This window comes from Myxocyprinus asiaticus, chromosome 21, assembly GCF_019703515.2.
Source record: "Myxocyprinus asiaticus isolate MX2 ecotype Aquarium Trade chromosome 21, UBuf_Myxa_2, whole genome shotgun sequence".
Lineage (NCBI taxonomy): Eukaryota > Metazoa > Chordata > Actinopteri > Cypriniformes > Catostomidae > Myxocyprinus > Myxocyprinus asiaticus.
Window position 1 is genome coordinate 33,400,002 of NC_059364.1, and position 21,987 is coordinate 33,421,988.

At 36.4% G+C, this 21,987-nt stretch overlaps 2 protein-coding genes across 3 annotated transcripts in view; both read left to right on the forward strand.

Annotated features, from left to right (window-relative positions):
• The window catches only part of LOC127412109 (E3 ubiquitin-protein ligase MARCHF8-like), a 139,041-nt gene extending 135,796 nt beyond the window's left edge, over window positions 1–3,245 (forward strand). Inside the window, exon 8 of the mRNA XM_051648192.1 lies at window positions 1,337–3,245. Coding sequence (XP_051504152.1) covers window positions 1,337–1,641 — 305 coding nt within the window. The 3' untranslated portion in view covers window positions 1,642–3,245. The remainder of the gene's footprint in view (window positions 1–1,336) is intronic.
• Window positions 3,246–10,772: 7,527 nt separating this feature from the next.
• LOC127412105 (voltage-dependent anion-selective channel protein 2-like) lies at window positions 10,773–21,882 on the forward strand. Of its 2 annotated transcripts, none has more exons than XM_051648188.1 (9): window positions 10,773–10,927; window positions 12,402–12,484; window positions 12,585–12,634; window positions 17,494–17,646; window positions 17,739–17,791; window positions 18,925–19,152; window positions 19,674–19,824; window positions 20,852–20,909; window positions 21,301–21,882. In XM_051648188.1, exons 2-9 carry the CDS (start codon window positions 12,418–12,420, stop codon window positions 21,390–21,392), a joined length of 852 nt encoding a protein of 283 aa, XP_051504148.1. In that variant the 5' UTR covers window positions 10,773–10,927; window positions 12,402–12,417; the 3' UTR covers window positions 21,393–21,882. The 2 variants fall into 2 exon arrangements, with proteins under 2 accessions (XP_051504148.1, XP_051504149.1); XM_051648189.1 differs by lacking the exon at window positions 10,773–10,927 and adding an exon at window positions 12,087–12,244.
• Window positions 21,883–21,987: the final 105 nt, after the last annotated feature.

A 21,987-nucleotide genomic window follows, 5' to 3' on the forward strand; every position in this document is an offset into this window, starting at 1 on the left:
TGGAGCGAATAGTTTCCATAAAAATGTGTGTTCACATATGTGGACAGCGGGACTAAGTTGTGAAATTTTACAACTCTAAGCTATTAAAATTCAGTTGTTTTTTTTATCAAATTGTTTGTTTTTGAGACGTTACAGACATTACGTCAGAAATTAGCGTAATTAATCCTGATTCAAAGTAATGGCCAGCATCATCCAGTCACTGCCAACCATGTTAAAATAAAATTATACGTTATTAATTCTGAATCTATGAATGGACTACCATTGTCCCATGTCTTCCAAACATGTTGAGTGGTCCAAACATCATCTGCAGCCTGAAACTGAACTTTTGACTGGATGTTAGGAGTGAATGGATGGCATAGAAAGCTAAAGGATGTCTCCTTGCTCCCTATTTAGTAAATTACTTAACCTCAATTGTGCTGTCTGTCTGCATTGGTCTCAGAACAGTTGGAAATGCACCTTATTTTTATCCTAACTATAAAGCCTCTGAAAGCAAAAATTGTTCAGCTTTTGGATGAACCCATTTATTCTCAATGTGAAAATGCACCGTGAATATAGGAATGCATTTACTAATGTTAATGAATAGAACCGTATTGTACAGTGATATCAAAATAAAATATAACAATTTATATTAAAATGAAGCAAAATGACCCACATTTGTGTTAATGTTAAGTTATTCAAATAACTACCATGTTTTTCAACTTTTGATGGAACGTTTTAAAATCCACGGATGTGGACATCGTTTATCAGCGCGCTGACATGCGAAAAATGAATGAATTTTTTAAAGCTGCATATAAAACAAAATTAGAGACGCTACTCTTTAAACCCAAACAGGTTTCAAGTCTTCTTACCAGAGGCACATTTGTTGGCTCTGTGCCCGTAGAAGCGCTTAACGGAAATCAACATCATGTTGTTGTCACGTGACTCGGTGCGGCAGAAATTTAATCCTTAAATGACTGTTTAGAGTGTTGTGAACAGTTTTTAGTCAGTTTAAATTTATTTAAATGATGCGTTGCGTTTAGCGAAGCCAAAATACAATGTCCACGCACGTAGACATAGGGTCGCTCGATGTTAAGGCAGTTTACAGGCTGTTGCTGCAGCCTGAACTTGCTTTAGGGTTGCTGTATACAGTATGTTGAGCCTGGAATAAAGGTGTGTAAACTGTTATATCTGTATATAATGTGTAATGTTCATATTAAAAAGTCAGTGGTGTAGGAAAAAAGGTTGACAGAATTTTCTTTTATGGGTGAACTATCCCTTTAATTGTCTAAACGCACATTGTGTGTGGCGTACTTACAGTGGTTTAATGTGGATCTTTCCCTTTTCTTTTAATATACAGGGATATTGGAATGGCCTTTTTGGACCAAACTGGTGGTGGTGGCCATAGGCTTCACTGGTGGACTGGTGTTTATGTATGTGCAATGCAAGGTCTACATCCAGTTATGGAAGAGACTCAAGGCCTACAACAGAGTAATATATGTGCAGAATCGCCCAGAGACCTGTAAAAAGAATGTTTTTGATAAGCCCTCTCTTCTGGAGCCAAACTTGGAGAATAAAGAGGCATTTGGTCTGGCGCAGTCAGACACAAACTCTTCCCAGTACACAGAGACAGAGGACTACAGTATGGAGATACTGCATGTGTGATCATACGGCCCACATACGCCCTCTAGAGGACCGGCTGGTGCATTGCATGCTCCAGGACAGATGGGGAAGCCACACAGCACTGGGCACAAGGACTGAGACTGAACTCATTTTGTCGTTTAGATGTTCTGTTTGTTTGTTTGTCTGATTCCTGTGAGTTGTTGGCTAACCATAATGAATCAAGTGTGCGCTAGATCTCGGAGCATTCCAACTGCCATTGTACTGCTGTTGTACAAGATTTGAAATCCACCATTCAGGCTGAGTGCATACGGAAGTGTGTGCACCGGTTCTAATGGAGTCGCATACAGCATAAGCACTTTTTATTTCCCTGTTCTAAAGATCCCTGTTTTAATATTGTTAAATTCCTTTATACATGGATAAGACAGTAAAACAAATTTGAAGTTTTGCAATCAAGATCTCATTTTATATAGCTGCATTTGTATGATCCCTTTGGCTGGAACAAAAAAGGAATTTTGAAGGAGCGATGAGGGAACATTCATGTCTTATTTAATCATTCCACTTGACAGAAAACTCAAACAAAGTACCTTCTGAAATTAGTCAATGTGATATTAAAATGACGATAGCTTTTGTTTTATATCAGTTGATTACTAAATAATCTGAAAAATATGAAGGCTAATTAATATATTTTTCCTGTCAAGGGCTAGATTTACTAAAGCTAACTGTGAAGTGCTACAACTCTTAGCGTGTGCAAAAACAATATCATGTGGTGACTTGTCACTGGCTATGCTGCTGATTTTTGCATTTGCTAAAGATTTGCTTTAGTAAATCAGGCCTCAAATATGTTGAAGGTTTTGGGAATGTCAAGAAATTCAGTTTCTACCAGTTGTGAAATGAACTCCAGTGTAGCATCATGAAACATTTGCAATGAATCAGTCATGGTTTCTATGTGTGAAAGATACTTTATAGTTATCTTTATTGATTTGCTTAATTATTCATTTTACCTTGCCTTTTATGGGAAAATTTTCTAAACACATTATGTTCTGTCCTAAATCCAATTTGTTCAATTTCTTTCATTTCTTTTCTTTTAAAAATTAGCTTTGACCTCTACCATTATTATATTCCTGCATAAAATTTGCATCGATTTTAAATCAATAACAGAAATGGATGATGTACGGACATTGTTCAAATGATGTTCAGAATTTGACTTGAATTTGTTAGCAGCACTATTAACATGTTCTTTTGTTTGCTTGGGTTTTCCAAAACAAGCATAGCAAATTTCCCATGGTTGTCATGTCAGTTTGTATTTATTATATATATTTTTAGTGTTTAAATGGCTTTCAGTGTTGGGAAATAGCCATGTTAGTTTTGTCCTTCATTTTAACATATTGATCCTTTATTGACCTTGACATGCAACTGTGCTTAACATAGCTCTGGCAGCGATAATCTACACAAGTTATGCTCTCTATAAATTATGTATTGTGAATACATTTTTTTCATAATCTGATATTTTCAAAAAGGTACAGGATTCTTCTGCCATCTAGAGCTACTGCACAAACAATGCACATTCAAAAATGTTTTTTAAACTTCTTTATGATTGGCTTTGTGTTGTTTGACCAATAAAAATGTTCAGTTTGTTAATGACATAAGTTTTTGTTTTGAAATTCAAATTTTTCCCTTTCAGTTGAGTTCAACTGAGAATATTTTTTGTTTGTCCTATTTTGATATCTTCAAAACATATGCATTTTTACAAAAATCCAGCATTAATGTATCCCAGTCTGCTTTCATAACATCCAAATGAAGCCATGGTGTTGGAGATGTGAAAATATGTGTAGACCGAATAAAACTATTGTCAATAAGAGAGGTTCTACACTATGTGGTTTAAGAGGCAACTTATAAATCCTTACCGGCTCAGTTTAAATTCCCCTTGATGTCTCATTTTATTCTGTTGTAAGGCTGTAACTAAGAATTAATGTATACAATTACCCAGTTTTCTTTGGTGGCATATTTGTAAAACAATGGGAGCTGGCTCCTTTTTCCGTACAGTGGTGGAGAAAACCCGAACAGTTACACAATTTGGTTTGAATTGTGCTACCTTATTTTGTTGATAGATGATGATTTGTAAGATCTCTACATCATATTCTTCTCCAAAGTGGTCATTTTCCAAAATATCTTTCTAGATGTTACTGCACTGCATCATATTTCTATGGATGAGTTTTAAATTGCAGTAATAGTATTGTTTGTCTCATGGCTCCTTATAGAAGTGTTGTGAAAACTGCAGTGCATCACTACTGAATTGGCTTGAACATGGATAACATGACTATCTTGCATCCCTCACTTGCTTTTTTCTTCATCCTGAGATTTTTCTTAAGTACTAAATACTTTCTTTAAAACTCTTATTTTTCCTCCACATTTGAGCATAAATGAAAAAACCAAATAAAGTTCATTAGAAATGATTTTCACCAGCCTTTTTGAATCAGATGTTTTTATTTATTTATTTTTATTACTGCAATAATAGGTGATTAAAGGTCTGAAAACCGCCTGTATATGTTGAAAGAATTGTTTTCCAGAGAAAAATTAAATTCACATTTGCTCATGTGTGTTGTCAGGGCCTTTTTTAAACACTGTTTAAAATAGATACACTGTAAAATACATTTGAATACATTTTATTGCAACTAAAGCAAAGACAATGTCACTTAAATAGACAATTATAAAATCACCAGTCTTGTGACAGAGCCATGGATCGAAGTGAACGAGAACTGTTGTTTGTATTACACATCTTACTTCACAACGTATTAACTTTTACAGATTATAGATCGAAAGAAGGTTTTCATGTACATATTGTTGGTTTATTCTAGTTACATATATGGTACATTTAGTAATATGTTTTTTAAAATATCACACGTTTTAAATACTATTGGAGTTCAGATATTTACATTTCAGTTCTTTTTTGGGCCTGTAGAACTGGAAGATGGCCGATTTGGATTTTGTACAAAGTTTGTTGTCTTACAAATAAAATGTCAGCTGGTACTATAACATTCTTTTATTTCAAATTTTGTGTTACCATGCTACCATTTATCAACTGATATATGAAAAAGTAACTATCTCTAGCCGGAATGACAATTTGGGTCTTTAGTATTAGCTAATTGCTTTGAAAACATATAGGTCTATATGTTTCAAACCTTATTGATTTGGAAAGTGACTGAAAACACAGTTAAAGCATGTATCGAGAATTGAGAATTTACAACTGAATATTAAATTGAGTGAAATCAACTTGTGACGATAAAAGCAAGAAACATCTCAACAATGATAAAACAATAAAAGGCATATTTATTATAAACACATGGATGAAGCCCTGACCTTGGGAGAATCTGTTAATCATGGTTTGTGGGTGAGTTACAGGACCTTATGTTTTTAGTAAAACCCTGTTTTCATCATTTTGTCGAGATGTCAAAACACTCAAATATTTATACATTTTAATTTGTGGAGTATATAGTATAGAAATAATCCCAGTCTTACTACATTGATATTACCAAATACTCACAAATTGTCTCTCACTGGTGTTTTTAAGCACATGGACACTAGTAAGTCACGGTTTTTAGGTTACAAACTGGTAATTGCAAGGGTATTAGGTTATAAATGTGGTTTGTGAGGACATTTCTAGTGTCCCCATAATTCAAATCGCTTAAAACCAAATATATATATATATATATATATTTGTGTGTGAGGGTTAGGTTTAGAATCTATAGTTCGTACAGTATAAAAATCATTATGTCTATGGAGAGTCCTTATAAGGACGCAGGACCGGAGCCGCGGGAGGTATAGTCCCTGGGGGAGGGGACGGCACCGTGGAAGGCGGCGCGACCTCCGTGGTCGAGAACATGGCCAGAGACTCGGGAACGACCCCAGTGGTCGTGGGCGGAGACTTGTGAATAGAAACTCTTCTCCTTCGGATGGCTGAAGTTGACAACGCTGGCAGGCTTCGAGACCACTGAAGCCGGGATCAGCGTAGGGAGAGGAGGATCCTCAGATTCCAGAATGCCCTGGGTTAACCTCACATATTCCCTCCATGTGTAGTCTCCCATCTCAGGCAATTCCCTCCACCAATAATAGGTTAAACCTATTCGGTATATTGCCTTGAGATGGGAGTCCTCAAAACCTGTGAGGCTGGCTATGGCGCAGAAGAAACGGGAGTATTCCCTAATGGATAAATCCGCCCGGCTTAATTGAGTGAACATGGCTGCTAGATCCATTTTTTGGGTCAGCCTTTCTGTGACGAGGCAGGCGAGGAATAAGCATCTAAATACAGCTTTATTAACGAACGCATAAAGAAAGAACCTCAGAATATAAACAAACACATGTAAAGACTGACAAACGAAACACTTTAAACAAGGGCTTAAATACACAAGGGAAGACACGGAACACCTGGGGAAACAATCACGGAATGAGGAACACCTGGGAAAACATTCAGGGAGAACCAATCATGAAAAAACTACAAAACTGACACAGCAAACAGGAACTGAACAAGAATTTCAAAATAAGAGTCAGTGCAAACACGGGGATTACGTGACAAATATATAGTAATGGAAAGTGGTTTTGATTAAAATTCATAAAAAAAGTTAAACAAATTCAGCCAAAATGTTACATAATATGCTACATAAAAACATAAACGATGTATACAAATGAATAAAAAAAAAAAACTGGTGCGGTCGTTCATGGCTTTATACAGTTCTGAGTCTAATTGTCATCACAAGTTCTAATTGTGTCATCACAAAGCACTTGCGTAATGAGTTAGAATGTTCACACCTGCATGGGATATTCTCCTCAAAACACAATTTCACTACTTTAATTTGACTACTAACAACATCCAGTGTGTCATATGAGAAATCTGTCATTGCTTTTTTTTTTTTTTTTCTGAACCATCATTTATCTGAACCAAAAACTTAAAATAAATAAATAAATAAAACGTTAAAAAATAAATAATAATAATAAAATAATAATAATAATCACCACATCTCAAATGTTGGTATTTAGTTTGATAACATTCTGTGGTGGAAATGTCATTTTAAACATTTATGGAATAAAACGACAGACTCTTTTGTTCTGCTAATTAGACAGGCTAATTTCATAGCTAGCATTTTATGTATCCTAAATACTCACAATATTTTCTCATTTTGTGCACAATTTGAAAATGTACAGTTTGGTTGGAGTGACACAATAAAAATACTCTGTTTCCACATTATATATACCCTGATTTTTCTTTGTTTTTGTTTTTTGTTTTTGTTTTTTTCACACATCACAGGTCTCATGACATCTCATACATTCTCATACACTAACTGTGTGTTTCAAACTTTTGAATAAATAAATAAATATATTTACAACATTATAGGCAAAATTGTTCGTTGTGGCCGAAATTACTGGATGACAGTCTTTATTTGTTTAAAAACTGCTATAAATAATTGTCACACAATACATATTAAATGCTTTGTTTATTTCACTTTTTGTTTAGATTATCATAGTTTAAAAATGTAATAATTAATATGTTTACTTTCTATCTATCTATCTATCTATCTATCTATCTATCTATCTATCTATCGGCTATTTTTTGAGGTAGAATGTCAAGATCCACTCATTGTCGGGACTCTGTGCCGATCGGCCATTGCAGTATGATCCGCTGTGTTTGTGTGCGCGCGCGTGCCGCCTCGTGTTCTTTGTTGTGTTTGGTGTTTTAGACAGTTGTCACGTGCCGGCGCACATGTGTTACCCGACAAGGTAACTAGCGCGCCGTTTCGAGGTGTGATTGTCGTCACCTGTGTCTCGTTTGTCCGCGTGTATTTCTTTCCCCTCCGCTCGCCAATTTGTTGCTGGTTTATCTCCAGACTGTCTCATTTTGTGTTGGTCTTTCTGAAGAGTTATTATAGAGCGATCTCCCGCTCAACGATCTAATAGTCTACTCTGTCGGTGTTCTTCTTATTGTTTTTGTCTTTTTTTTATTTACTTTTCTTTGCTACCAGCCCAGTGTCTGTCTGCGTCCTTTGTTTCCGGACAGACCCCGCGGACCTGCTGGTGGTGTCACTTCGCTGGGTGTCCTTCCGTTCCGCGAGCCATCCGCAGACTTTCCTACAATACTGCTTACTGAGTTTAATTGACTTTTCCATTAAATTTGATCACCTGCATTTGAGTCCTGTGTCTCAATACCCTGACACTCATGTCTCATTTTCAGAAACATGCTCTTTTTCTTCAGGCTCAAAAGACTTGATGGTAGTTATATCGTTCAGCAAATAGACCCACTTAAAGTACAATTTTGTTAATATATAGACATATACAGAAAAGCAGAAAGCTTTGAAATTGGACGCAAGTGTTCAACTTCAGACTTATTTTAGTGATCAGTTTTTATGAGATGGTGATGGAGCATCACCACAGGCAATGTGGGAGAGGCCATTCAATATCTTTTGGAAGTTGAATCTTAATTTTTTTTTTTTTTTCCCGGTCAAGTTGAAGAGATCCAAAATTAGGTTTTTGATCTCATTCAAATATAAAGTGACCCAGCAGCCACCTCCAGCATTGATTTAAAAGCTGCTGGCCTCAGAAATCTCCATGTAGATAACTCAGTAAATAAAGATGTTGCTCAGCACTGCTTCCCTCTGATTGATGAGTCTGACCTCAGTTCAGTTCAAGAGGACACAGCATCAGACTGCCACTCTCAGGGTCATAGGCCTATCATTGATACATCCTTTCTACTAAGCATGTCCTCAGTGACATCACTGAATCCTCTGCCATTCAAAATGAATCAGTCAACATAAAAGCATTTAGAAATGAAGGAAAAGACTGGTATGTGCAGGAAGCTCTTTATATAAAATACTGAAGCTCTTTTTGAGTCACCTTTGTTTTGTTCAACCTGCTGTTGTCACCGAACTCTACATTAGCATAACTAGTGCAAATCACAATCTAATTCAATTTAATTGAGATGAACCTGAAGGGCACCACTCAAGTTCTCTCAAATTACAATGATTATCACCAAAACGACAAATTATGAACTACTAGATTTAGCCAGGGATGTGTACATCACAACATAACGAATGCAACAACAGTGCAACAAATAAGTGAAAGTAGTTCTGCAAACCTTTTCTGACATGGAAAACCTTAGAGATGCTACAGCGACCCCAGGAGACCTATGTATGCGTTGAGTCACCCAGGACCACCTATGACTAAGTTGGACACTTTACAGAGAAAACGGTTATTAAACAATTTTCTTTAGTGTCAGGTGGGATTTTGTAAGTCGCTTTGGAAAAAAGCATCTGCTAAATGAATAAATGTAAAATGTACCACTTGCACTGCAATTACCTGAAAGCATTACTTATTTTACTTGTAGTTCTAGTTGTTAAACTTGTTAAACGTTTACGTTAAAATCTGACATTTTATTTTCTTCTTTAAACTGTAGGGGTTTAAAAGATGCCGTTAAAAGAAATCATTTTTTGTTTGTTTTGAATAAATAAAAAGTCACTGCTTTTTTCTACAATTAACTTGGAGGCTTCAGATGCTACCTTTTGGCATAAGAAGTGGGGAGATGATATGTTCTTTGGTCATGGCTCAAAACTGTCTGCTGGAGTAGTTATATATAAACAAATGTCCAGGCAAGATTATTAGGCCTACTCACAAAGCTGATGAAGATGGGCATTGGCTTGCAGCGGTTCTGCATTTAGACAAAAAGTTTTTCATTTTGATAAATGTGTATGGATTTAATAACCGTAACCACAATTAGCAACTAGGCTACTTTCTTCAATAACTAATGTCATAAATGACCTCAGGGTTAATTATTCCACAAAATATATTTCAATATGAAGATGAATACTTGGATAGGCACCTGTCTAAATTGAATTACTCCCAAGTTAACAGCATTATTTAAAACTTTTATATACTAGCTTAATCTCAGTAACAGCCCTGTTATTGGACCCTTTACACATTAATTAAGTTAATTATGGCTGACTGTTAATAGTGAATTTCTATAATGGCATTGGTAACTAAGTATTGTGTTTGAATAATGCTGCACCACTAGGAGACAGTGTAAGTCCAACGACAAATTCAAAAAATTACTGAGCGTATCTTTAATATTGACTACAAATTGTTTACTGGGGCACTGGCTTCTAGATTAAAGATGGGACTACTGCAAAAAATAAGTGCGTCACAGGAAGGTCAGTTCATAATAAAATCCAACTGGTTCTTAGAGTATGGTCATTTAATTGAGAAAGATTTTTTATTTTATTTCTGGATTTCTATAAGGCCTTTGACATGGTTAAAAACCCCTTTTATTTTTCAAGGACTCTATCATTTTGGTGTTGGTCCCAAATGTATAAATATAATCTCAATGCTTTATAAAAACATACAATAGACAGCTCTGTAGCCCTTAGCCAAGGTACAGTACATGATTTCAGGTGAGAAGAGGTATGAGACAAGGCTGTGCTAGTTCGCCTCTGCAGTTTATTATGGTGTCTGAATTACTATTTTACTTAAAATGGACAATATTCATTTTACAGGAAACCAGTTTATTGTTAGTCAAATTGCTGATGACACAACTCTTTTTTTTTTAAGACAAACATCAAATCCCCAAAGCACTTCATTCAGACATTAGACATTTTCTCGAAGCATCGAGGTTTACAGTTACATATGACAAAATGTGAACTAATGGCCATTCATGATGATCATCCTATTGTTTCATTATTCCAATTAAAAACAAAGTGAATTATTTAGGTATCTTGCTATCCAAAGACACAGATAAATTTGAATTTAAAATGTACTCTTAATTCTCCACTGTGCCCAGTAGGTGGCGATATGCACAAAGAATGTGAATCACCAAAAACAAAAGAAGAAGAATGCAAAAGTGGAGATTTATAGTAAAAAACGACTTAAATATTGATCTGTTTCTTACCCACACCTATCATACCACTTCTGAAGACATGGATTAAACCACTGGTGTTTTATGGATTACTTTTACGTTTTCTGTTTTTGACCTTCAAAGTTCTGGCCACCATTCGCTTGCATTGATTGGAAATACAGAGATGAGAGATTTTTCTAAAATCTTGTGTTCTGGGATGGCATGAGGGTGAGAAAATGATGAATTTTCATTTTTAGGTGAACTATCCTTTAACATTTACCGTCAGGCAATGTTGGGACACCCTGGGGTCCTCGAACAGGAGGCTGTCGGCACGGGTGACGTTACATTACAGTCTCCTTCAGTTCGCCCTCCAACCTGCCAGTCTCACTATATTGCCTCAGCGCTGGCAAGAAGCTCACCAGGCTTACTTTAATACAATCACGCCAAGCCCTTTAATAGGTAAGTCAGTCAATGTGACAGGGATCGTATATTGCGGAAAGTTGATGTTTGGAGTCGTACATTTCCATGCTATCACTTCAGGCTAGCACGTTAGCTTGTGTTAGCTGAATCACTAACAGCTCGGCCTTTTCTTATGTCAGAGCCTAAAAGACAGAGCAGAGAGATGATCTGCCGCTTATAGCGTGTCATGAAGATATCACAGACAGACACTGAAGGTTTACAGTCTAATCTTAATTGACAGACAGGCAGCACGCCTCTAGTGCAGGGATCAGCATCAGGCTCTCCTGTATTAGACTCTTATTATTCTATTTAAGCTGTTGACGAAACGAATGCTCGTTGCACGTGCTATATCTTTGTTTACTTTCACTTCAAGTCTTGTGTAGCCACCACCATTCATTAGGTTTTCCTCCGGCTGTTTCATAGCGGATGTGCCTCCCCTTTTTAACCTTGCCCTTACTTTGCCCTTCGAAATATGACACTTTCTGTACTCGCTTTTCACTTTTGAGATGAATTCCATATTGATTATTTAAATGATTTAAGCACAAAACGATCTAAGTCTGACTAGACTTCAAAGAAGGTTTCGGAGTGAATAATGTTTCAGCAGTTGTGATTTAAGTACTTACTGAAATGAAGGCATGAAAACCAGACATTCCTGTTATAATTATAGTGACAAGTAATGGCATGTATTGTAAAGCTCACAGTGATAATTTGCCTTATATTCTGTCATTATTTACTCACCTTTATGTTGTTCCAAACCCATATGACTCATTGCAATCTGTGGAACACTAAAGGAGATGTTAACCAGAATCACACAGTGATTTTCATCGTGTGAATTTCATCATTCACTTTTATTGAATTTTTTTTGTTCCATAAAAGAAAAATCATGTTTTGAGTGAGGCTGTCATTGTATCTCCTGGTTTATATCAAAATGAAGGTGAGTAAATGATGACTGAATTTTCATTTTTGGGTGTAATATCCCTTTAAAAAATGCACACATACACACACACACACACACAAAAGTGTCTTGACTCAACTCCTCACTTCCTCAACCCCATCAGGCCATTGAATACGCACGCAAGTCATTGTGGAGAAAGCTGACTTGCATGCATATTCAACTCTTGTAGATTAGTCTGAAGTGTGTCAGAGTGTGTTGAGTGAATCCTACTTGAGTGGTCACTTCATGACTCAGTTAGGTGTGGCCTGCTGTCAGTTCAGATTAGTTCTCACTGTCAGAGCAGAGCAGCTGCATTCAGGCTGGGTCATTTATCAAACTCATGCGACTCTGTCTTTGTTAAGATTATCCCTGGACACCTAGAGGTACAGTAGACCGCCCAAAAATGTTTCACTGATTTGTATCAAATGGCTCAGATCTATTGTAACTGTAAATGTTGGCCTGGTTCTGCTGTATTCTACAACTATATTAGTATATTTGGGTCCCCAAAGAACAAATGACACACTAATTATTCCTATGCAGTTTCTTTTTAGATAAAATGGCTGTTCCCCCAGCATATGCTGATCTTGGCAAATCTGCCAAAGATATCTTCAACAAAGGATATGGTAACGTATCTAATCCAAGACTACAGTATATGAGAAATGTCCTTTATTTGTACTTTAAGTCCCTATTGTAATCATTTTCCTTTGGATTATATTCTGAAAGGCTTTGGTATGGTGAAGCTTGATGTCAAGACAAAATCAGCTAGTGGAGTGGTGAGACTTCTCTCTTTGCTATATTTAAAAAACATTGCATGCACAGACTTCTGCCTTTCTGTATTGTCACTTCCTGTTTATCCTCTATGTTCAAGTCTAGAGTTCAATTAATCGGTGCACATACTTTACTAGGGCAGGGTATTGATTAGGGCTGCCCCTTAATAGTCAACCAAACGTTAGTCAATGGGAAGAGTCTTGGTCGACCAAGTTTTGATTGGTTGGTTGGTCGCAGAAAAAAAAAACTCCACAGGGAGTGGCGAAGTCACACAGTCAGTGAAGGACAGACATGATCGTTTACATGGCATGTCTATGCAGTAATTAATTATTCACGTTCAAACCAACAAACACTGGTATTAGTGCTGGTTGGACGCTAGGTGGTACTATGGGGTAATTTTTGTTAAGCAGGGTTAGGGTTAAGCCTACACAATAAAGCAATACATCTTGATTTCAAACTTTAAACTTTGTTTTATTAATTTGAACTAAAAATTCAAATTAAACTGGAAAAAAATTAAGTGCAATTAAAATGTGGGTTTTACAACAGTTGTGAAGGAAAGCATCTCTTTAGAAACTAACCTACTTCGTCTGTGCATTCTCTACCGGTCGGGTATTTCGTTGTCCAGGAAAATAGGTGTGTGAATACATTTCTTTTGTTCCTTCCTTCACGATATACAGGTGCTGGTCATATAATTAGAATATCGTCAAAAAGTTGATTTATTTCACTAATTCCATTCAAAAAGTGAAACTTGTATATTATATTCATTCATTACACACAGACTGATATATTTCAGATGTTTATTTCTTTTAATTTTGATGATTATAACTGACAACTAAGGAAAATCCCAAATTCAGTATCTCAGAAAATTAGAATATTACTTAAGACCAATACAAAGAAAGGATTTTTAGAAATCTTGGCCAACTAAAAAGTATGAACATGAAAAGTATGAGCATGTACAGCACTCAATACTTAGTTGGGGCTCCTTTTGCCTGAATTACTGCAGCAATGCGGCGTGGCATGGAGTCGATCAGTCTGTGGCACTGCTCAGGTGTTATGAGAGCCCAGGTTGCTCTGATAGTGGCCTTCAGCTCTTCTGCATTGTTGGGTCTGGCAAATCGCATCTTCCTCTTCACAATACCCCATAGATTTTCTATGGGGTGAAGGTCAGGCAAGTTTGCTGGCCAATTAAGAACAGGGATACCATGGTCCTTAAACCAGATACTGGTTGCTTTGGCACTGTGTGCAGGTGCCAAGTCCTGTTGGAAAATGAAATCTGCATCTCCATAAAGTTGGTCAGCAGCAGGAAGCATGAAGTGCTCTAAAACTTCCTGGTATATGGCTGCGTTGACCTTGGACCTCAGAAAACACAGTGGACCAACACCAGCAGATGACATGGCACCCCAAACCATCACTGACTGTGGAAACTTTACACTGGACCTCAAGCAACGTGGATTGTGTGCCTCTCCTCTCTTCCTCCAGACTCTGGGACCCTGATTTCCAAAGGAAATGCAAAATTTACTTTCATCAGAGAACATAACTTTGGACCACTCAGCAGCAGTCCAGTCCTTTTTGTCTTTAGCCCAGGCGAGATGCTGAAACCCATGTCTTGCATACGTCTGTGCGTAGTGGTTCTTGAAGCACTGACTCCAGCTGCAGTCCACTCTTTGTGAATCTCCCCCACATTTTTGAATGGGTTTTGTTTCACAATCCTCTCCAGGGTGTGGTTATCCCTATTGCTTGTACACTTTTTTCTACCACATCTTTTCCTTCCCTTCGCCTCTCTATTAATGTGCTTGGACACAGAGCTCTGTGAACAGCCAGCCTCTTTTGCAATGACCTTTTGTGTCTTGCCCTCCTTGTGCAACGTGTCAATGGTCGTCTTTTGGACAACTGTCAAGTCAGCAGTCTTCCCCATGATTGTGTAGCGTACAGAACTAGACTGAGAGACCATTTAAAGGCCTTTGCAGGTGTTTTGAGTTAATTAGCTGATTAGAGTGTGGCACCAGGTGTCTTCAGTATTGAACCTTTTCACAATATTCTAATTTTCTGAGATACTGAATTTGGGATTTTCCTTAGTTGTCAGTTATAATCATCAAAATTAAAAGAAATAAACATTTGAAATATATCAGTCTGTGTGTAATGAATGAATATAATATACAAGTTTCACTTTTTGAATGGAATTAGTGAAATAAATCAACTTTTTGATGATATTCTAATTATATGACCAGCACCTGTATATATATATATATATATATATATATATATATATATATATATATATATATATATATATATATATATATATATATATATATATATATATATATATATATATATATATATATATATATATATATATATATATATATATTATATCTCGCAATATCCAATTACATCGGCAACCCCTGGGCTGAGGGATCGGTGAATATTCTTGCTTTAATAATTTTGCATTGAAAATTAAATTACATTTATTTAAAAAAAAGAAAACTTAAATCAAAAATATTTTTCTAAATTCATATTGCACTCCAAACGAAATGAAAAAGCAATTAAAATAATGAAGTGATCAAAGAAATTATATATAAGTAATCACCTTTCCATTTACCATCAGGCAAGTATCCGTCTAAACATGAAGACGGAAAATTACTTACACAAATGAAGACTTAATAACAATTATAAATGTAAAAATAATAATTATAATGATGACAATAATCACTGAAATATAAATCATGGTTCGAGGTGAATGTGTTTTTGTATTATTTTATGTTATAATCACAGATGTAAAGGCTGAAGAGTTGCGTTCACAATGAACTGCTCTGTGGAAATAAAGTGAACTGAACTCAAAGCACCTCCTGAGCTGATATGTCTGAGGTCATTTGCAGCACTCATAGACAATACTGTTCTTGCAAAAAAAAAAAAATCAGAAGAGAAACAAAGAAAGAGTGAGAACCTTTTACATGCTTGTTCCACGAGACTGCACGCCTCCATACAAACAGCGCATCATACATGCTCAGACAGTCTCCTTGCTGGTTTTTCTGACACATTCAGAATCATTACCACTTTTGCTGGTGTCGCTAATGTAAAACAGTGTGAGCAATGTTACTTATAACATTCATTCTCAGCCCTGGAACTCAAACCATTTTCTGATGCCCTCCCAAAAAAATATTTAAGTAATTAAATTAATATCAAAAACATGCGACAACTAGTCAACTAATGGCTTAAACTAACGACTACTAGTCGACTAGGAAAATCATTGGTCGGGGGCAGCCCTAATAATACATACATACATGTGCACATACTTGCTTTTTGGAGCTATCGGTTATCTGCAAAGAAAAAGTTAAGCTAATATTTGCCAATAGTTTTTATTTTTATTTCTACGAGTTTAGCTGTGGTCAGCGCTGGAGAATCCTACAGTTAGAATGACTTGATTCTACAATATAACAATCATCCATGTGATTATCTAATCAGCCAGTCGTGTGGCACCAGTGCAGTGCATAAAATCATCCAGATACGGTTCAGTTAATGTTCACATCAACCATCAGAATGGGGAAAAAATGTGATCTCAGTGATTTGGACTGTGGCATGATTGTTGGTGCCAGATGGGCTGGTTTGAGTATTTCTGTAACTACTGATCTCCTGGGATTTTCATGCACAACAGTCTCTAGAATTTACTCAGAATGGTGCCAAAAACAAAAAAACATCCAGTGAGCGGCAGTTCTGTGGAAGGAAACGCCTTGTTGATGAGAGAGGTCAACAGTGAATGGCCAGACTGGTTCGAACTGACAAAGTCTACTACGGTAACTCAGATAACTGCTCTGTACAACTGTGGTGAGAATAATATAATCTCAGAATACTATTCTGAGATGTGGGTTGACGCTGTTTTGGCGGCACAAGGGGGACCTACACAATACTAGGCAGGTGGTTTTAATGTTGTGGTTGATCGGTGTATACAGTGTATATATATACACACACACACACACACACAAAACCCTTCATCTGGTGTGTATATATAGGCTATAAAAAGCTTACTTTGGTAATTATCTACTTAACTTTAGAGCAGACTTGTTTATAGTTAAAAATCCTGCATTTTGCACCAAATCTTTTTTCTTTTTTTCTTTTTTTTTTGTGGTTATTATTGGCATTTTGGTTAAACAATAAACTTCAACTGGAATTTTATTCATCTCTTGTAGCGTCTATGTCTGTGACCTTTAAAGTTAGGAAACACTAAGTTTTTTTTTTTTCTTTTTTTTTTTTGTACTTTCTATAAATCTGTTTTAAAAACTATTGGCCGTTTAATCGGTTATCGACAAATATTAATTGGCAAAATCGACTATTGGTCGACCTCTAGTTCTGTCAAAAGTCCTTTTAATGTAAGTCAGTTCACTCAGTGGCCCCTGGCCAACTATTTTCTGCACATATGAGAACAGCTTCTATCAGCATGAATGGGGAATAACCAAAATTTCCAAAATGGTTTAAGATTGCGTTTCAATAACACATTTCAAATCAGCAATAAAATCTGTGGTGTCATCTATTTTGCTTCTTTAGCTCAAATGATAAAAAAAGCTGTTTCAGGCTGGTCTAGCTAATGCTTATGGCCATTTCTAGAGTAAAAAAACAAACAGACCATGCCTCTATCAAAAATGCAATTGGCTCTTTTAACTGGAAGGCAGGACTTCTATTCGTACTGTCACCATATTTAGTGTTGTGATTCCTCTCATTCATTTTTTTTATTATTTACAAGTGGTCCTTCTCCCTCTTATACGGTCTCTGATTCAGTTTAAAACAACCCTTATTTAAACAATAAGCCTAATGTAATGTCCAGGATTATGTTGCCACGATCTGAAATATTTCTTCCATCGTTCCATAGGAATTTAAGACCTCTGGTTCCTCCAACACTGACACCAGCAAAGTGGTGGGAAGCCTGGAAACCAAATACAAGAGACCTGAGTATGGTCTGACCTTTACAGAGAAGTGGAATACTGACAACACTCTGGGCACGGAGATCACCATTGAAGACCAGGTCTGAATGCACTTTTAAATTGTCGAGAGATGACGAGTCAAGGTGTGGTTCATTAATCATTATTACTAATGCTATTTGTGACACTTTCTCAGATTGCAAAGGGACTGAAGCTGACCTTTGACACAACCTTCTCGCCAAACACAGGGTAATGTATTTTTGTTGTCCAATTTTGCAGATTGCATCAAGCTTTGGTGTCAAAAGATTTACATTTGAATTGAAACTGATTTATCTCATTGCAAAACTGAGTTGGGGAGATTTAATGTTATGTCTCATGGCTGAAAAAACTGTATATTCTATTTATCAAATTAGAAAATGCTTTGACAGAGTTAGCGCTGTATTGTTGTACATTAATATATATCTTAGGTTACATTGACATACTGAGTGGGGCCCATTTTGTCGACGTAGTCCCCATGTTGTAAGAAATGTAAATCAGTCAGGAGAGTTGCACATGTCTAGTGTGACTTTGGCCAAGCATCGGGCCTCTGCTCTCAGATGACTGTCATGCTGACATGGCGTTGTATAGGCCAATGTATAGCCTCACATGGTTCAGGGCAGGGACTTTGGATCATGCAGTATCTGTCTCTTAGCAGGAGCAGTGTAGGTTTATTTGGCCATAGTATTTTACCAGAACTACTTCAAATGGATGTTAGATCATTTATACTGTTCTGTTGTGTTTGTGAACAGTGAAAAAAAACTGTTTAAAGACTTACTGTCTTAAAGAATATTTGTAATGTGTTCTTTATTAATGCTAATATGAAAGAAAGCTGTGCCTTGCATTTCAAGATGCAATGAATGAAATGGTACAACTTCACACTTTAATGACTTTTAATGTCCTCCACTATGAAATCTGCTGCTTATGCTTTCTCACATGTGTTTGGGTCTTGAATTCAGGTCATAATGGTCATTATGGAAGCAAGTTATTTGATAGATGTTTTGTCTGAAATGCTACAGTGACCAAAAAAAGTGTTTGAACACCTAACCTAAGCCACACTTCAAAATATTTGAGTGATATTGATTAGATAGCAAAATATTAAACCCTGTAGCGTTTATTTTAAAGAAATAAAATATGTAGTTTTAATGTGGAAATTGTACTATCAATCTAAACTGTTAAAATATCTGCACATTGGAATGTTGGTCAATTGCTAGTCAAATTGTAAATGTTTATTTACATGTGTAATAAATACATGTGCACAAAATACCTACCTTATTTGACTTTGAAACCAATCATATCTTATTGAATAACACTGAACTGCGCTGTTTTTTTCCCCTTGAGAACAGAAAAAAGAGTGGAAAAGTCAAGACTGCTTACAAACATGAGTATGTCAACCTGGGCTGCGATGTTGATTTTGATTTTGCTGGCCCAACCATCCACGGAGCTGCAGTGGTTGGCTATGAGGGATGGCTTGCTGGTTACCAGATGTCCTTTGACACTGCTAAGTCCAAGATGACCCAGAACAACTTTGCTGTAGGCTACAAAACCGGTGACTTCCAACTGCACACCAACGTGTAAGTCCTGAAGTATCATTAAATCAGTCTAAATTCACGGAACGGGTACCTGAAGTTTTATTCTAGTGTAGGGTAATGTTGACATTAGTGGAGATTAAATGGATTTGGCTTTAAAAAAAAAAAATTATTATTATATACATGCATAAAATGTCCTTACTACCTGACAAATGCCACTGAAAAAGGTGTACTGAGAAATCGCAGCTGCTTCTGTGACAGCCCTTGGCTCAAACAGCAAAAAAGAGTCAGGGGCTGGCCCACACTTTTTTAGCCAATCAGAAAATGATCTAATAAGAGACATTCTGCCTGTGGATCATTTTGTGCATTCGGGTTTGCTGACATGACAGGAGGGGATTTTGTAGAGTGTGTGCGGTTGAATTTCACAAAACGGCTGAAATAATTTACAGTACCTTTTTAAATGCCAGTGGGTTCATTTTTTTTTAAAGAGAATTGTAAATACAGTATTTTTTTTTAAAAAGGTCTAGTTTTAATGATTAATTCATTTGGTACCACTGTCCCTGCAGTAATGATGGCTCCGAATTTGGTGGCTCCATCTACCAGAAAGTGAGTGATAAGCTGGAGACAGCAGTAAATCTTGCCTGGACAGCAGGCAGCAACAGCACACGCTTCGGCATTGCTGCCAAATACCAGCTGGACAAAGATGCCTCCATCTGTGTGAGTTAACAAACCCTCTCAGACTGCTTTTACAGAGCGCAATAAATCACAAAAGACAATACTGTCTCAGAAAGGGAGACCTGTGTGTTTCTGTGCCTTAACCCATAACGCACATTATATATAATAAAAATATAATAGTACAGTTTTCTTTTTTAGAAGTTTTAACTGCTTTATTGAAATTGGCCCATCAGGTTACGTATAACATGCATGTGTGGCCTGATTGTTACAGTAAGGAAAATGTGTAATTTGAATTTTAAATGTTGACCTACATTTTACATTTTATTTAAAGGAATATTCCGGGTTCAATACAAGTTAATCTCAATCGACAGCATTTGTGGCATAATATTGATCACCACAAAAATTCATTTTGACTTGCCCCTCCTTAAAAAAAAAAAAAAAAAAAAAAAAGCAAAAATCCGGTTCCAGTAAGGCACTTATAATGGAAGTGAATGGGGCCAATCTGTAAATGTTAAAACACACACTATTTCAGACGTATAGCCACAAGATGTAAACAAAATGTGTGTTAACATGATTTTAGTGTGATACAATCACTTAACCTTTTCTGTGTAAAGTTATAGCAAATTTTACAGTTTTGTTGGCATGGCGATGTAGTGTAAAACAAACTCTAAAAATTACAATTTAAACAACTTTACAGCTCAAATAATACAAGATTTTTAATAGAAGAATTAATGTAAGTGCTTTTATAAAATTATAATCTTTACACTTCTGCCTTTTAAACCATCCAAAAATTGGCCCCATTCACTTCTATTGTAAGAACCTCACTGTAGCCTCAGTTTTTTTTTCTTCTTCTTTTTTTTTCATATATATATATATATATATATATATATATATATATATATGAAAAAAGACAGACGAGTCGAAATAATTTTTTGTGGTAATCAACATTATGCCACAAATGCTGTCGATTGAGCTTAACTGGTATTGTACCCGCAAAATTCCTTTAGGCAATGGCTACAGAGATGCTGGGTCATAAGATTCTTAACATTTTGTGTCTCGTTTCTAACAGGCTAAAGTGAACAATACCAGCCTTGTTGGTGTTGGCTATACTCAGACTCTGAGACCAGGTACACTGATGAGATTTCTTTTTCATGCATAAAGTATATGTTCCATGCAGGTTAGCAGATTTGTTAAAATGTACTTACATATGAGCATTTATTTGAGGAAGGCAGGTTTTTTTTATTTTTATTTTTATATATATATATATATATGTGTGTGTGTATCCACTCTCATAGCTTTAAACACAGTAATTTGTACCCAAATCTCACTATAGACTTTATGGCAGGGAATATCTTCTGTCCACCCTCAAAATGACACTCCCTGTAAGCTTTGGAGAAATAAGTTGTTTTAAAATTGTTTTTATGGAGACTTCTATTTTATTTGCATATATGTTGTTAGGACCTTCTTAAAGGCTTTTTATAACTCTTTAGGGATTCAGTTGTTGTTGTTTTTTTACAGGTATTAAGTTGACCCTGTCGGCCCTGGTTGATGGAAAGAGTGTCAATTCTGGTGGCCATAAGCTGGGCTTGGGCCTGGAGCTGGAGGCCTAACCCTGCTCTTGCTGAACGTCAGGGACAAGGGAATATCAGAGAAATCTGGCCTTAAATCTAGCTCCAACAGCAACCAGCAGGGGGATTCAGGATGGGATTGGATGGGATGTGTTCCAAGGCTACATCTAAAGCAGTCGTTTTCGGCAACCGTTTCATGGCATTTCTTTTTAACCCCTCCTGGTCATAATGCCCTTTTTGTTTGTAGTTTTTGTCTCATAGACATTCACATTGGGTCAGCTACAAATTTTATTTCTTCATCTGTCTCCAGCACTGCCACAGTAATGAAAATACTCTCTGGGACTGAGGGCACCTGTGGTCTTTTGTGGTCCCTTCTCAGTAACTTTGCATTGGTTTTGGGGTGGGTTTGTGACAAAACTATGTCTCTGATTTCATCATTTGTATTTGTATCTGATATTCCTTAGTCATCTGAATGCAACTCATGCAACCACTTAAAACTCCATATTAAAGCTTATACCTGCTGTTATTTAAATATTGTTATGCCATTGTTTCTTTTCATGCATGCAAGGATGAGTTTTATTTTCCTTTGTCAGCCATAAAGACTCCAGGAGGAATTGTTGGACATGAAGTCTGCCCT

Coding starts and splice junctions, on each gene's coding strand:
- LOC127412105 (XM_051648188.1), top strand. CDS start 12,418: ATGGCTGTTCCCCCAGCATATGCTGATCTTGGCAAATCTGCCAAAGAT. Junction 12,635..17,493: donor CAAAATCAGCTAGTGGAGTG/GTGAGACTTCTC, acceptor ATCGTTCCATAG/GAATTTAAGACCTCTGGTTC. Junction 17,792..18,924: donor ACCTTCTCGCCAAACACAGG/GTAATGTATTTT, acceptor CCTTGAGAACAG/AAAAAAGAGTGGAAAAGTCA.